This window comes from Meles meles, chromosome 2 (assembly GCF_922984935.1).
Source record: "Meles meles chromosome 2, mMelMel3.1 paternal haplotype, whole genome shotgun sequence".
NCBI lineage: Eukaryota > Metazoa > Chordata > Mammalia > Carnivora > Mustelidae > Meles > Meles meles.
Genome location: NC_060067.1, coordinates 186,963,553 through 186,979,000, shown reverse-complemented (window position 1 = coordinate 186,979,000; position 15,448 = coordinate 186,963,553). Strand labels below are relative to the sequence as shown.

The 15,448-nt window shown below is 34.3% G+C and overlaps 1 protein-coding gene across 3 annotated transcripts in view; it reads left to right on the top strand.

Annotated features, from left to right (window-relative positions):
- The window catches only part of MICU3 (mitochondrial calcium uptake family member 3), a 100,775-nt gene that overhangs the window by 29,593 nt on the left and 55,734 nt on the right, over positions 1-15,448 (top strand). For all 3 annotated transcript variants that reach the window (XM_045997346.1, XM_045997345.1, XM_045997348.1), the window contains exon 2: positions 8,886-9,039. In XM_045997346.1, coding sequence (XP_045853302.1) covers positions 8,886-9,039 — 154 coding nt within the window. The remainder of the gene's footprint in view (positions 1-8,885; positions 9,040-15,448) is intronic.

The window sequence follows — 15,448 nt, the reverse complement described above, 5'->3', positions numbered from 1 at the left end:
AATGAAGACTCTGGTTCCTCTAGACACCAGGGAAAACAGGAATTCAGGGTACAAATATTAATTACATTTACTCTCTAAGAATTTTTAATTAGAACATATTTTTAAAATCGACAATAAGCTATCCTTCATGGATTGATGTGCTCCTTATTGCCTAACAGAAATTATGTTTCCGTCTCCCTGCATTTAAGAGCTTCTTTAATAGGTCTGCTGATAATAACAAAAACACTAGTAACTTCCAGTGGCAGGAGTACATGCAGAGAAAAGATTTCACTTTAGAATAAGCCATTTAAAAGGAGCATCTCCAGGAAAGATGGAATGTGGAAGCTCTGTGTTGTGTCTGTTTTGGAGAAATTATTTCTTAGATAACCAGTCTTCCACTCCCATCTGGCTTCTGGTACCCACCAGCTAAGTTCTTAGGTGATTTCTCCTTGTAATCACCATAAACTTGTGGGTTTTCTCTTTAATATTCCTTATCAGTTTAAAGGCTGTCACTTCCTAAATTTGCTAAATAGGTGTTTTTTGGTTTGACTGTCAACCTGTGGAAATTAAGAATTTTTCTTAAATGACCATAACTTCTATTAACTTCTGTCAGTATTTTCCCTATGGTTAACAAGTGGTCTAGTCATATTTTATTGCTTATTTTTAAGTATATAATATTGGATTGATAATGGAGATTTTCATTTTAATAATGTTTTAACAACTAAATGTAAATAATTCAGGTTTTTCGGCTTTCAGGTTAGTTTTTCCATTCATGTTAGCTATACTATACTTATTGATGAGTTTTTCTATATTGGGAATTTGTGATGCAAAAGGTATTATTTAATGAAACAGTATGTATAAATGAAAAATGTTTAGGTTAGTTTTAAGCTTTAAAAATTAACTTTAGAAAGATATATTGGATTTAGATAAGCAAAAAAGGTATTAAAATAGATCAGCCAGTGAATACTGGTATACTTCACCTGTTCATTGTAATAGAGGGATTATACCCATAGGTTCACACCAGTGTGCTACAGGGAAATGGCTGTATTTGTTTTTTAAAAATGCTCTGAACATTAACATGATACAAGAGCATTGTCATTTGTAAGCAAGCAAGACTGCCAAGAGGATTAGTAAACTGGTTTGAATATCATTTTTCACCTTTATTTATTGGTTCTTGTTTTTGAATGCTCATTATAGTGATGTTAGAACTTCAGTAGGTTTAGATTTTTTAAACTTTGGAAAGTTCAAAAGCAAAGCTGAATCCTTTAAAGGTCTGAGAGCACCGTCTCATATTTTGGGAATCTACTGGCCTTAAGCTGCCCCTTTCCTTAGGGGTTCTAGTGGATCAAGTCAGTTATCCTTAGCTGAACTTCATGGGCCATTGCTCCTTATTAACCTAAACACTGTAAAGTTAAATGTGGTTAGAACTGTACCACAGTAAGCAAACAAACAAAAAAACCTGAATTCTTCATCTATGCTCTTGAATCATTCATTAAGAAAATAGTCTGTTTTGGGGCACCTGCAGTCAGTTACACAACTGCTTTCAGCTCAGGGCATGATCCCAGGGTCCCAGGATCGAGTCCCACATTGGGCTCCCCACTCAGCATGGAGTCTGCTTCTCCCTCTCCCCCTGCCCCTTCCCCTCCCATACTCTCTCTTTCTCTCTAATAAATAAATAAACTATTTAAAAAAAAAAGAAAAAAAAGAAAGTAGTCTGTTTGTAAACCACAGAGAAATAAGGATGTGGACAATTGGAAGGTTTGAGAGTGACTGGGCATATATATATAGAATATGATTAAACCAAGCTTACTCGTATTTGTCTCTAACAACAGTTTTAAATTAAGTAATCTTCCAATTGATTATTTTATAATTAATTCATTTGTATATAGTAGGCACATACCAAGTGTCTGGTGAAAGAATGAATTTACATTAGCTCATTAGTTGATTTTAAATATTCATCTCAGAAACTAAAAATTGTTAAAAGATAATATAAAGAGTTTTTTCTAGTACCTTTTGAGTTTTTGTTTGAGGATTTCTATTTATGCTGTACTTGCCCAACACATTTAAAATTTTTGTTTGGAGACTCATATTTATGCTTCTATTTTGATAAAAAAAGGTAAAGAAACAAGAGGACCAGATGATCTCTAAGGTCTCTAAAGACCAGTCTAACTCTAAACACACTTATTTTCAGTGAACAAAGGAAAACAGTATACCCATCCCTAATTTAAGGTATAAGATAATGATCAAAACCAATAGCAGACATTGCATTTAATGGTAATTCATTAGAAGCATTCTCTTCAAAACATGGAACAAGATAATTATGCTTACTATTACGATAACTACTCAACATCATATTTAGAGACCTGGAACTCTTATTATTAAGGCAATGAAAATGAAGTATAAATATTAAAAAGGAAAGGCTTTCACTGTTATTTATTATGGAAGACTTTATGATTACTTACTTAGAAAATAGAAGAAAAAATTATTAAAATGAATGAAGGAATTTAAAAAGGTAATTGGATACAAAGCAAATATGCCAAAATCATTAGCTTTCCCATTCATCAGAAATAACCAGTTGAAAATATAACAGGAATGTTAGGTTCCATTCATAATTCACAATTACACAGAAACTATAAAATGTACCAAAAATCTACCAAAAATACTTAAAACTTATATGAAGCAAACTGCAAAACTTTACTGATAGTCCTAGTTGAAGACCTGAATAAACAGATATCCATGTTTCCAGATGGGAAAAATCAAGTCTCCTAAATTACACCAGAGTTGAATGTCATCCCCAACAAAATGTTAGTAGGATTATTTAAATAGAATTTGACACAGTGATTTTAAAGTTCACTTAGGAGAAATTTGAATATCAATCACTATGAATATTTTTAAAAGACATGATAAGATGAAATCTTGCTTACTGATATCGAAATATCACCATAGCTAGAGTAATTAAAACAGTATGGTATCTGAGTAGGAAGAGACAAGTCAGTGGAAGAGAATAGAGAATATAGAGCCAACCAAAGTATTGATTTCCTGTTCTGCTTTTCATCTCATCCCATTGTCCAGCCAGATGAACCCATTTTTTTTTTTTTCATTTTATTTATTTTTAGATGAACCCATTCTTTCCAGTTGATGATGACTAGCCTGTTTTAGGGTCGGGCCAGCATACTGGCTCAACCAGTTTATGTTGCATTTGAGAAGTGGCAATGTATATTATTGCACTATATGATTTATCTCACTAAATTGAGAAGAGGCAGTGATGGAAGCAACAAGCTTGCAGTAGCAGGAAGCCCTTTTAAGCATCCAGACCCTGGTTATCTCTTTTATACATAAAACATATTCTTCCCTTTTACAATAAACTTTTTTTTTTTCTGGAGCACAAACCATTCTCAAACTCCTTCCCAGTCCTTTTAAGGTGTTGCTAAATAGAACCACTTAATGCCATTAAAAAAATGATGGGTACTATTGCTAAAGCAACAAGGGGTAGAATTCATTTAAGTAGAGTTTTGTTGTTATTTCAAGTTTTTATTTAAATTTCAGTTAACATATAATGCAGTATTAGTTTCAGGATTAGTATTTAGTGGGTCATCCTTACATATAACATTCAGTGCTCATTACAAGTGCCCTTCTCAATCCCTATCACCCATTTAACCCATCCCCCCCACCTTCCCTCCAGCTTGTTCTCTGTAGATAAGAGTCTCTTTTATGCTTTGTCTCTCTTTTTTCCCCCATGTTCATCTATTTTGTTTCTTAAATTCCACATATGTGTGAAATCATATGGTATTTTTCTCTGATTTTTTTTTTAAGATTTTATTTATTTATTTGGGGCGCCTCGGTGGCTCAGTGGGTTAAGCCACTGCCTTCAGCTCAGGTCATGACCTCAGGGATGGAGCCCCACATCAGGCTCTTTGCTCAGTGGGAAGCCTGCTTCTCTCTTTCTCTCTGCCTGCCTCTCTGCCTACTTATGATCTTTCTCTGTCAAATAAATAAAATCTTAAAAAAAAAAAAGATTTTATTTATTTGACACAGAGAGAGAGACACAGTGAGAGAGAGAACATAAGCAGGGGATTGAGAGAGGGAGAAGCAGGCTCCCTGCTGAGCAGGGACCTCCCTCCACCCCCACCCCATACCTGGGAATCCATCCTAGGACCCTGGAATCATGGCCTGAGCTGAAGGCAGTCACTTAATCAACTGAGGCACCCAGGTACCCCTCTCTGACTTATTTCACTTTGCATAATACACTCTAGTTCCATCTGTGTTGTTGCAAACAGCAAGATTGCATTTCTTTTTGATAGCTGATTAATATTCCACCACACACACACACACACACACACACACACACACATTACACATATACACACACATAATTCCTTTACCCATTTATCAATCAATAGACATTTGGGCTCTTCCCGTAATTTGGCTATTGTTGATAATGCTGCTATTAAGTATCAGGGTGCATGTATCCCTTTGAATCAGCATTTTTATATCCTTTAGGTAAATACCTAGGAGTGCAATTTCTGTATCATAGTCTAACTTTTTGGGGACCTTCTATTCTATTTTCTAGAGTGGCTACACCAGTTTGCATTCCCACCAACAGCGTAAATGGGTTCCCCTTTCTCTGCATCCTTGCCAAAATTTGTTGTTTCCCATGTTGTTAATTTTAGCCATCTGGACAGATATGAGGTGGTATCTCATTGTAGTTTTGATTTGTATTTCCATGACGATGAGTGATGCTGAGCATCTTTTCATGTGTCTATTAGCCATCTGCATGTGTTCTTTGGAAAGAGGTGTATTCATGTCTTCTCCCCATTCCTTAATTGGATTATTGGGTTTTGTGTATTGAGTTTGCTAAGTTCTTTATAGATTTTGGATACTAACCCTTATCAGATATGTCATTTGCAGATCTCTTCTTTCATTCTGAAGATTACCTTTTAGTTCTGTTGACTGTCTCCTTCACTGTGCCTAAGGTTTTTATTTTGATGAAGTCCCTAGAAGCAGTAGTTCATACTTGCTTTTATTTCTCTTGCCTCCCAATCTAGTAAGAAGTTGCTACAACTGATGTCAGAGAAGTTACTACCTATGTTCTCTTCTAGTAGTTTGATGTTTTCCTGTCGCACACTTAAGTCATTCATCCATTTTGAAATAATTTTTGTATATGGTATAAAAAAGTGGTCCAGTTTCATTCTTTTTTATGTTGTTTTCTCAACACCATTTGTTAAAGAGATTGTCCTTTTCCCATTAGATGTTCTTTCCTGGTTTGTCCAAGATTAGTTGATCATACAGCTGTGAGTCCATTTCTGAATTTTCTTTTCTGTTCCTTTGATCAATGTATCTGTTTTTGTGCCAGTACCATACTGGCTTGATCACTATAGCTTTGTAATATTACTTGAAATCCTGAATCGTGATGCTACTAGCTTTACTTTTCTTTTTCAAGATTGCTTTGGCTATTCGGGGTCTTTTTTGGTTCCCTACAAATTTCAGGATTGTTTGTTCTAGCTCTGAAACATGCTGGTGGTATTTGGATTGGGATTGCATTAAATGTGTAGATTGCTTTAGGTAATGTAGACATTTTAACAACATTTGTTTTTCCAATTCATGAGCTTGGAGTATTTTTCCATTTCTTTATGTCATCTTCAATTTCTTTCCTACAGTGGAGTTTTAATGAAAGCTTAACTCTGTTTGGTCAGATTTCTTTTTTTCTGAAACTGTTACTCAGGTGGTTAAAGGATTCAAAGTGTTCTATAGCTCTGCCTGTTTTCTGTCAGTAGACAGTGGATTAGAGGCAAAAATCATAGGCCATTCCTGTAAAATTTTAGGGAAGTAGTGTGGGCTTACACAAAATGGTGGCTGTGGCAGATGTGAGAAATTAGAGGGAAAACAACGCTCATGGAAGGTGGGTCAAATTCCCAGCTGCAGTTGTCAGGCAGGTTTGGCTGGGACCAATGATGGACACTTAGGAAGGAAAGTTTCATGAGAAAATACAGAGGCATCATGAGCAGTAATAGCAGCAGCAGGTAGGGGCAGAAGTCACAGACCAAGTCCATATAAGATCATAACAAATGAAGATGTTATAGGCAAAAAGTGTGGTTCAGGATGTCAGACTAAGTCATGGCTTCAGATAATAGTTCAGAAACAATGAGAGCTCCACACAAAGTAGTTCTTCGGGGAATTCACTGGAAATGAGTCTTGGTTGATTATGACCAGTTAGGTCCAAGGAAATGCATAGCAAGAGAGTATACTATGGTCATAGACAAGATTGATTTCCCTATCCTAGGAGGAAGAAACATTCTGCTGGGATGTGCAGAAAGGGACCTAAGATGTTAGACTGATCCCTAAGGACTATTCAGGGAGCTTATTCCCCATTATTGACATTAACTTGCTCAGTGTCTCACTTCTTACCCATGACAGAGCTAACTCAGTTAGGATTACCTGAGTAATTGTTACTAACATACTGCTGAACTGGCTTGTCTTTGGTATGGAGCAGCATTATCTTTCTAAAGCATCATTTTCAATTGGGTCATTGCTCTAGGTAAGAATCTCCTAAAGCCCTGTTTTCTATCAGATTAAATTCCAGTGCTTTAGTCTGGCCTTCAGAAATCTTATCAGTTTATTTACCCTTTTCCATGAATGCAAATCCTCTGCTCTGGGAAGGTTATTACCATCTTTTCAAGTATGCTGTATAAACCTAGAATGCTCATATCTTTGCCTGACATTAAAATTCATATTTTTTCTTCCTGAAATCTTTTTTTTTTTTTTTAACATTTTCTTTATTTGAAAGAGAGAGAGAGTGAGAGCACAAGCAAGGGAAGCAGCAAAGGGAGAAGGTGAAGCAGACTCTTCCCTGATCAGGGAGCCCAGTGCCAGGGTCCCAAATCCCAGGACCCTGGGATTATGACCCGAGCTGAAGGCAGACACTTAACCAACTGAGCCACCCAGGAGCCCCATGAAACCATGTTATTAACCTCAACCTTTATAGTGCTTTTTATTTTGATTCACTCTAAGTTGACTAATTCCTTTCTTCCATGTTTTTACCTTTTGTCTCTCCAACTACTATTTTGTCCCTCTATATAGAGTGTATATTTCTTAAGGGCAGATACTATATATTCTATCTCTTATACATGCCATTAAAAAGTAGGGAGTGAACCTTTCTTTTAGTTTTTATTTGACTACTTGTGTAATGTTTTTAAAAGTCTTCAAAATAGGGGGAAAAAATTAGTCTTTTGCCTAGCTTTTCATTTAATAAAGTGTAACTTAGAAATACAAAATATAGTCTTCTTGTTGGAAGTTCTCGTAGATTGTTTTGATATAACTTCTCAAAATATTAGATATTTAAATAATTTTAATAGTTTATACATAATCTACATTATGATTTCACAGACATGGAAGAGACAATAAAGAGAATAAGCTTGCCATCCTAAATAATTTTTTCTAATATAAAATAATTTTTATGAAATGTACAACATATAATTACTATATTATTGATAATCCCATAAATTGCTATTAACTCCCTAGAGGCAGAGTGAAATATATATGAAAAGATTTTGTTTGACTAACCAAATCCACTCTTGGGAATTTATCTCAAGGTACTATTTATATATATATATATAGATATATATATATATTATATGCTGGTCATTTTAACTTTGTTTTATAAGAGTAAAATACTGTGACTCACCTAAATAAATATTCAACCATGTGTAATTCATAAATTGTGCTATGGTACAAACATTTTCTATGAAATATTATACAGCTACTAAAAAAATGGTCTACTAGAGTATTTAGAGCATTTAGTGACATAGGAAGATAGCCTTGATATATTAATAAGTGAAAAATATTGGGTTACTCCACAGTGTGGTGTACTCCCATTTTTGCTGAAAAAGAAAAATATTATATCTACAAATTTTAAAAATTCTGTCTACTGAATTATATACAATAACTATGCATCACTTTTGTAATAAAAAAAATCCTTCAATTAAAAAATAAATTTCCTGCAATTCAGAGAGAAAATAAGTAACAGTGAAAAATTATTTATCCACAAAGAAAGGTCTTGAAATTAAGGGAAACAAAAAAGACTTCCTTCCCCCTCCCCATTTATACACACTCTTCTTTTAATCTTAACCTTATATAGAATTCAGAACAACCATTGGTAGTAACTGTACTCTAGTGATCTAAAGTTAGGAACTTCAGTTCTCATCTAAGTGCTGCCACTGAGTGGTTTCCTTAGTGATAGCCCTGAATAGTGTATCAGGGTTTCACTTTCTTCTTTTAGAAAATTAGGGGTGCCTGGGTGGCTCATTCAGTTAAGCATCTGTCTTCAGCTCAGGTCATGATCCCAGGGTCCTAGGGTTGAATCCTGAGTCTGACTCCCTGCTCAGCGGGGAGCCTGCTTCCCCTCTCTCCAACTGTCTGCTGCTCCCTCTGCTTGTGCTCTCTTTCTCTCTCTCTCTGTGTCAAACAAACAAACAAATAAATAAATAAAATCCTTAAAAAAAAAATCAATAGACTCTACTGAGCAGACTTCTAATTAGACTTCTAAGGCTATATAGAGAGCACATAGTAGGCATTCAGCTAGATTTAGTGTTCCTTCGCAAGAAACTATTAACTCAGAAATTTCATGTTTTCTGAAACTGAAACTTCAGAAATAAATCACAGGTCCTTTAAAGTGCCAGTTCAGAATTTTCAGGCCCTTAATGATATTTATTGTAGGATCTTTAAAACATTAATTCATTTTATTTATATGGGTAATTTATTTATAAATCAATTAAGTTCTGCAGAGGATGATATTTTCACACTTGGTCATTTACTCTGTTAATTCACTTTCAGCATAACTAAAAGCATTTAGCTTCTAAAAGGAGATGTTATTTCACACAGTCCAAATTTATTTGCTTTCTTAACTTTAGGTTGCTATCAACCGAACAGACATTGAAGACTTAGACCTCTATGCTACATCTCGGGAAAGAAGATTTCGTTTGTTTGCTTCTATAGAATGTGAAGGGCAGTTATTCATGACTCCATATGATTTTATTTTGGCTGTTACAACAGATGAGCCCAAATGTAAGTATATTTTTCAATTTTCTTAATAATTTTATTAGATTTTTTTTCTTATCTTTAATTTATGAAAGTTTGGAACAGGATAAGTTTTCAGAACAACTAACCAAATAATGTGGTATTTCAAAAGACATTATGCTATATAGTCTTACTAGACTCATATTTCTTATAAACTCTTACCGATATCTCTTTTCACAAACTTTCATTTATTTCCTCTTTTTCAGCTTATCAAACCTAGAAACCACCTTACTCTTGATATTCTTTATAATAGGTTCATATTTTGCCTATTTGGTTCTTGAATCTACCATGAACAGAGTCATTCAGAGGATTGCCTTTGAACTAGACCTGGGCCAAGAATTCTACCTATACCTCTTCTATATTTGTCATGATTCCTACAGGGCAAATATAGACTGCTACTCATCTTTCCATATGTTAGAGCAGTGGGTCTCAAACTCTTTGTCATTATGTACATTCTTGCAAATCCCTTCAATGTCTGATTAATAGAAGACAGCTCTATTATAATCTGCTTTTTTTATTCAATAGTTGGAATGTGTTGTTTTTCATGAAGTGTATTGAGAAAATTTACCTCACAGATAAAGAAGTAGGAAAAAGGAAAAATATTTGAATAGTCCTTTCAGATTATTGTAGATATTCTTCTTTGATACTATATCAACACTTGGCTAGTGGTTGTTTCTTGAAGTTTAGTTGCAGTGTGGAATTTGAAACTTCGGCCATGTGTTATGTTAAAACCCATTGGCCTACACTGCACCTTGAATGAATCTTTTACCCTTAAATAATCTTGTAACATCAAATAGAAGATACTGGTTGATTCAGTTATGGAGATCTTCCAAATGTTGACATATTTATTATATAATGTATTTTTAAAATCACATTCAGTGAAACTGTCATAATATTCTCATGAAAGTCTTTACTTATTGGGAAGCTGTCAAACTCATGGTGGTGTATACAGATTTTCCCAAATTCTAATCTTTACTTGAAAGGTCAAATGTTATTAGCAACAAATATTGTCAGTTGTTTTTTTGTTCATTTGGAAGAAAGTGCCTGCCAAATACCTAAGTCTAAATGACCATAATTTGTCTGTCAGTTCTTTCACGTAAAAATCACGTTGCATGAAAAAAAGTTCAGTTCGCAGCTCAAAGAATGACAGTGCTCCCTCTCAAGACGGCCATGGTACTACAGAACGCAACACAGTGCTTTATGCACCCTTCCCATTTCATTTCACGGCATGTTTGACATACTCAAAGACACCTATCCAGTGCCGGGTATTGCACTAAGCACTGGAGATAAAGTGGTGAGGGAAACAAATAAATAAAAATAGATGTCCTCCTCCCTCATGATGCTTACAGTCAGGTGGACAAAACCAGCACTGATCAATGAAATACACAAATAAATAGCAAATTATTTCTGTGATAAGTGCCATGAAAGAAAGATACTTGAGGCTCTGAGAGCATACTTTGTAGAAGTAACTTAGGTAGCTCAGGGAGATTTTCCCTGGGCAGATATCCACATGAAATGTGAACTGTGAATAAGAGTTAACTAGGCTAGTAGGAAGTTGAGAATAGAGAATTTCAGCAGAAGAAATAGCAAGTATCAAGGTGCTGTGACAAGAAGGAATGTGATACATGTGAGTAGGGGGAAAAGATCTGGGTGGCGATAGTACAATGAGCAAAGAAGAATACGGTAGGAAGTGAGGGTGGGTGTGTGGGGCAGTGCCAGATCATTGAGTCAATAAGATTATATTAAACATTCTTACTTTTATCCTAAAAGTAATGGAAAATCATGGTAGTAGTTTTGTTTTGTTTTTGTTGTTGTTGTTTTTTTGTAGCCTCTTAACTTTTTTTTTTAATTTCTTTTCAGCATAACAGAATTCATTGTTTTTGCACCACACCCAGTGCTCCATGCAATACGTGCCCTCCTTAATACCCACGGTAGTAGTTTAAGCTGTAGAATAATTTGGTATGTTAGAAAACAACTCAACTGGGTAACTTTCAAAGATCCTTTTGGCTTTATTCAGTGATTCATGAATCAGGCAGCATCCAATCCAGCAGACGGGGAGGAGCTACAAGGAGCTGCAAAAAACAAAAGACTTATAGGCAGAAGGGAACAGGTAAAAGGAAGTTTTACTAGGCAAGGAAAGTGGGTTAGTTATTGTAAGGTTACTTTCCTTTAGAGGACAGGAGAGGTCTCTCAGGCAGATTACTAACTAGTGCTGATTGACTGATTTAAGATTCCATTTCTGGCAGAACAGAAACTGTAATTAAGTCTTGGCTTGGTTATGTGGGTCTTAGCATAAGGAACTCTATATTGAACCTGTTGTTTTGTTTTTAATAGGTACATACCATTATTAGATTGTGTTTAGAAAAGATCTTTCAGGGTGGACATAGATTGGAAAGGGCCAGAGTGAGCATGAGCAGATCAGAGAGGAGACTCTTGTCCAGGCTTGAAAAGCTTCCAATAATGGTGGTAATGGTGATGTTAGAGTAATGAGCACTAAAAATTTCTGGCTGCTTTACCTGTGTGGATGGCAGTAGGGACTAGGTTTGAAGTGAAATATTCTAACTTCAACTTTGGACATGATGGATTTAAGATGCCTTAGATATCTAAAAGAGGAGATATGGACAGGGCGCCTGGGTGGCTCAGTGAGTTAAGCCTCTGCCTTCAGCTCAGATCATGATCTCAGGGTCCTGGGATCAAGTCCCGCATTGGGCTCTCTGCTCAGGAGGGAGCCTGCTTCCTCTCTCTCTCTGCCTGCCTCTCTGCCTGCTTGTGATCTCTCTCTGTCAAATAAATAAAATCTTTAAAAAAAAAAAAAAGGAGATATGGAAAAGGCAGTTAGATCTGGCTTTTGATCATTCAATTCATTGAAAATCAGTGTATTAAATAATCAGTCATTTGATAATCTACTTGAAACTGCCAAACAAATGCCTTAAGTTATGTTAGAGCAAATTATAGCCCTTTTTCTTCAGAGCCAGGGATATGGCAAAACCTTAAATAAATCCTTAAGAGCTAATATATAGCATAGTAACTATAGTTGATAATACCATTTTGTATGATTGAAATTTGCCAAGAGAGTAGATCTTAAGCATTCCTAACACTAACCAAAAAAGTAACTATATGAGGTGGGGAAAAAAAATGTGTAAAAATTCAAAAAAATTAAATCCTAAATAATTTGGCAAATCGACTACTTTGCAAATTAGCTTTAATCAATTAATATTTTATATTTTGGATTATTTCCATTGGAGATGAGGGGAGAGGGCTGGGTAGAATATATACTTAGTGTTCATCTGTATGTGATTGGTAATTAATGCAATAATTGTGGGTGAGATTGCCTAGGATGCAGTACAGTATGAGAACATAGGTGACCAGGGACCAGTCCTTGTAAATGATGAAGGTACAACAACTTGAAAGATGAGCCTTTAAAGATATTTCTGGAGTTTCCAGAAATATGGGAGCAAAATCAGGAGTATGGAGTCATAGAAGCCAAGGAAAAAGAACAGAATGGTCAAATGAGATGTGTGTGAGATGAGAGTGAGATGAAGACAGAAAAATGTCTACTGGATATAGTAATTTGAAGGTTATTGATGATTTTTGAAATAATGTTTCAGTGTAGTGATTAGATCAAAGACCAGATTGCAAGAGCGGATGAAGAAATGAAGACAGTGAGTATAAAGGACTCTATCAAGATGCTTGGCTGCGAAGTAGAAAGGAAATGAAAGATAGTTGACAGAGAGACTTTAAAAGTCATACACTATTTTGTCGGGAGACTCTGAGGTTAGCAACTGAAAGAGAGGGAACTACATGAACAAACACATGGGATCAAGAGAGTCAATGGTGTATTCAAAGTAGTCCACTTTGGGAGAATGTAAGGTAGTAGTGACAGAAAAGGCTGTAAATTGAGTAGGGCTCATTTTTTAAGGAATTTGAGGGCTATAGTAAGGATTATATGTCTCTGTGCTCCTTTAACCTCCCTTTCCTCCTTCCCTTCTAGAAATATTTATTGAGTTCTTACGATGTGCCAGATAACCATATTTCACCTTGGAACTGGTTGTTTGATACTTTTTGTCCACTTAAAATATTTTAAGCTTTGTAAGTGTAGAGACTGTACATAGAAAAGGCCCTTATACAAAAATAGATACAGGGCGCCTGGGTGTCAGTGGGTTAAAGTCTCTGCCTTGGGTCATGATCCCCAGGGTCCTGGAATCGAGCCCCGCATCAGGCTTTCTGCTTCGCAGGGAGCCTGCTTCCTCCTGTCTCTCTGCTTGCCTCTCTGCCTACTTGTGATCTCTGTCTGTCAAATAAATAAATAACATCTTCAAAAGTAGATATGTATGTGTCTCATACATTTGTTTAACTAATGTCATACAATGTGAACTTTTCATATTTATTATGAAGTTAGCACAGATTTGATAAAACTATTGATGTATTTTTTAGATATCAAATGGTATTTTTACATCAAATTCTATAATTTTTATCATATTTGAGAAATCATTCAATAAGTAATGTTTAATTTAGTATTTTGTAGTTTGAAAATTTTTCATTCATTATTTTCTTGAATTTTTTCTTCATAATATGCTGACTGTAAGCCTGCTGGTGGCTTTTTACTTTCTGGAAATAAATTTCAAATTTGATTCTCTTCAAGGTATTACAAAACCACCACTTGCAGAAAAAAACGTTCCATTATAAAAAAAAGTTCACAGGACATTTAACAACCACAAATTAATATCAGTTAATTTCAAACTACAACTTTTAAAGCATAGTTAAAAATGATCATTAAAGATCAAGATATTTGTAAAAACTTTTTATAAAGTGTAGGGTTATAAAAAGAAATATTTGCCTCAGAAGAGAAAATATGTTTCATAGACTGAATATTAAATCATATATATATATCAACATGACATATTGAAATTAGACAGACTTGTATTTAAACCAGAGCATTCACTTACTAGCTTTGAGAACTTTGTTAAATTATTTAATTTTTGCCTCCTCGTTTATAAAAATAAAACTAATAGCAACCTCATGAGATTTTTGAGGACTGAATGATATTCATTGTGTTTAATATAATATGAGATACAGTAAGCACTTAATAAATGTTGGTAGCTGTCATTGTCACCATCATCATCATCGTTTGAATTCATAATCAGAATTTTAAAAGTCTTTGATATAATTTTACGGTAACATCAACAGGAAAAAATTGGTATGCTGTGTAAACATTTACTTAATATAGTTCAAATAAATGTTAATTGAGATATCCATTTGATTGTTGATTATGCTTTGTGTTTGAAATGTAGAAAATTTCTTATTTTACCTATCTAAATAGAACCTAAAAGGTGAGTTTCCCTTCTAGAACTAAAATAAGTAATCGATTACCTCCATATAGCTTCAAGTATTAATTTTAGTTTTAAAAATACATTGTTAAAAAATTTCAAACATACATAAAAGTATTAAAAATATGACCATCAACCTATAGCTGAAGAAATAAAATATATCCAATAGAATTGAAGTCCCTCTTCACCCAGGTTATATTTATATATGTAGTAACTTCATATGAAATAAGGAATTTAGAAAATCAGAAAATCCTTTGAAGAACAATCTTAATGGCTCTTTAGTCTTTATAAAAAAAGCTAATAATACTGACCATGGTGACATATCCGGCAGAATGAATATGTCTTTTGTGAATAATTTACCCTGGAAATCTCATAAACCCTACAAAACTCAAGAGTGTGTCCAACTTCCTTTTCTGATAAATAGCTTCTGAACATTGCATAAGATTGTGTGCAGGTACTTTCGTGCCATTTGTTTTTCTTCTGTTCCTACTGCTATATTTCAAAAGCAACAGAATGATAAAAATTATTTACAGTGTTCTGTTCATTATGAAAAGGAGGATGTCTTTATGAAATAAATGTATTAGAATTAAGGCTAAATGCTGACTTCTTTATAAACCTGTGATTTTAATCCTTTGATTATACATTTGTACAAACTGTCTTGAGTAAAAAAAGGATATTGTGCTATATAGAGAAGAAATCAATCTCAAAAAAATCAGTTTGCTGTATTTTAGAATATACTTTTATCCTTTGATCTTAAAATGACTTATATTGCTTACAAAAAAGAAAGTTACATGACAAAAACTGCCTGTCTTATAATCTTGACTTCGATATACTGGTAATAATAACTATAGCTAATTATAAAGAAATAGCCACATTTCCATGTAGAAAAATTATTGGTTGTCATTATTATAATGAAATAATCAATATTTCATTATAATAGAATGAAATAATTAATATTTACCCATTCCTAATGCAGCTGTGTTATAAGACGTTTCACATGTAAACCTAGAGATAATTGTCGGGCAGACATTAGATATTCAGAGTTTTCAAATCTGAGCAAAGGAAACAAT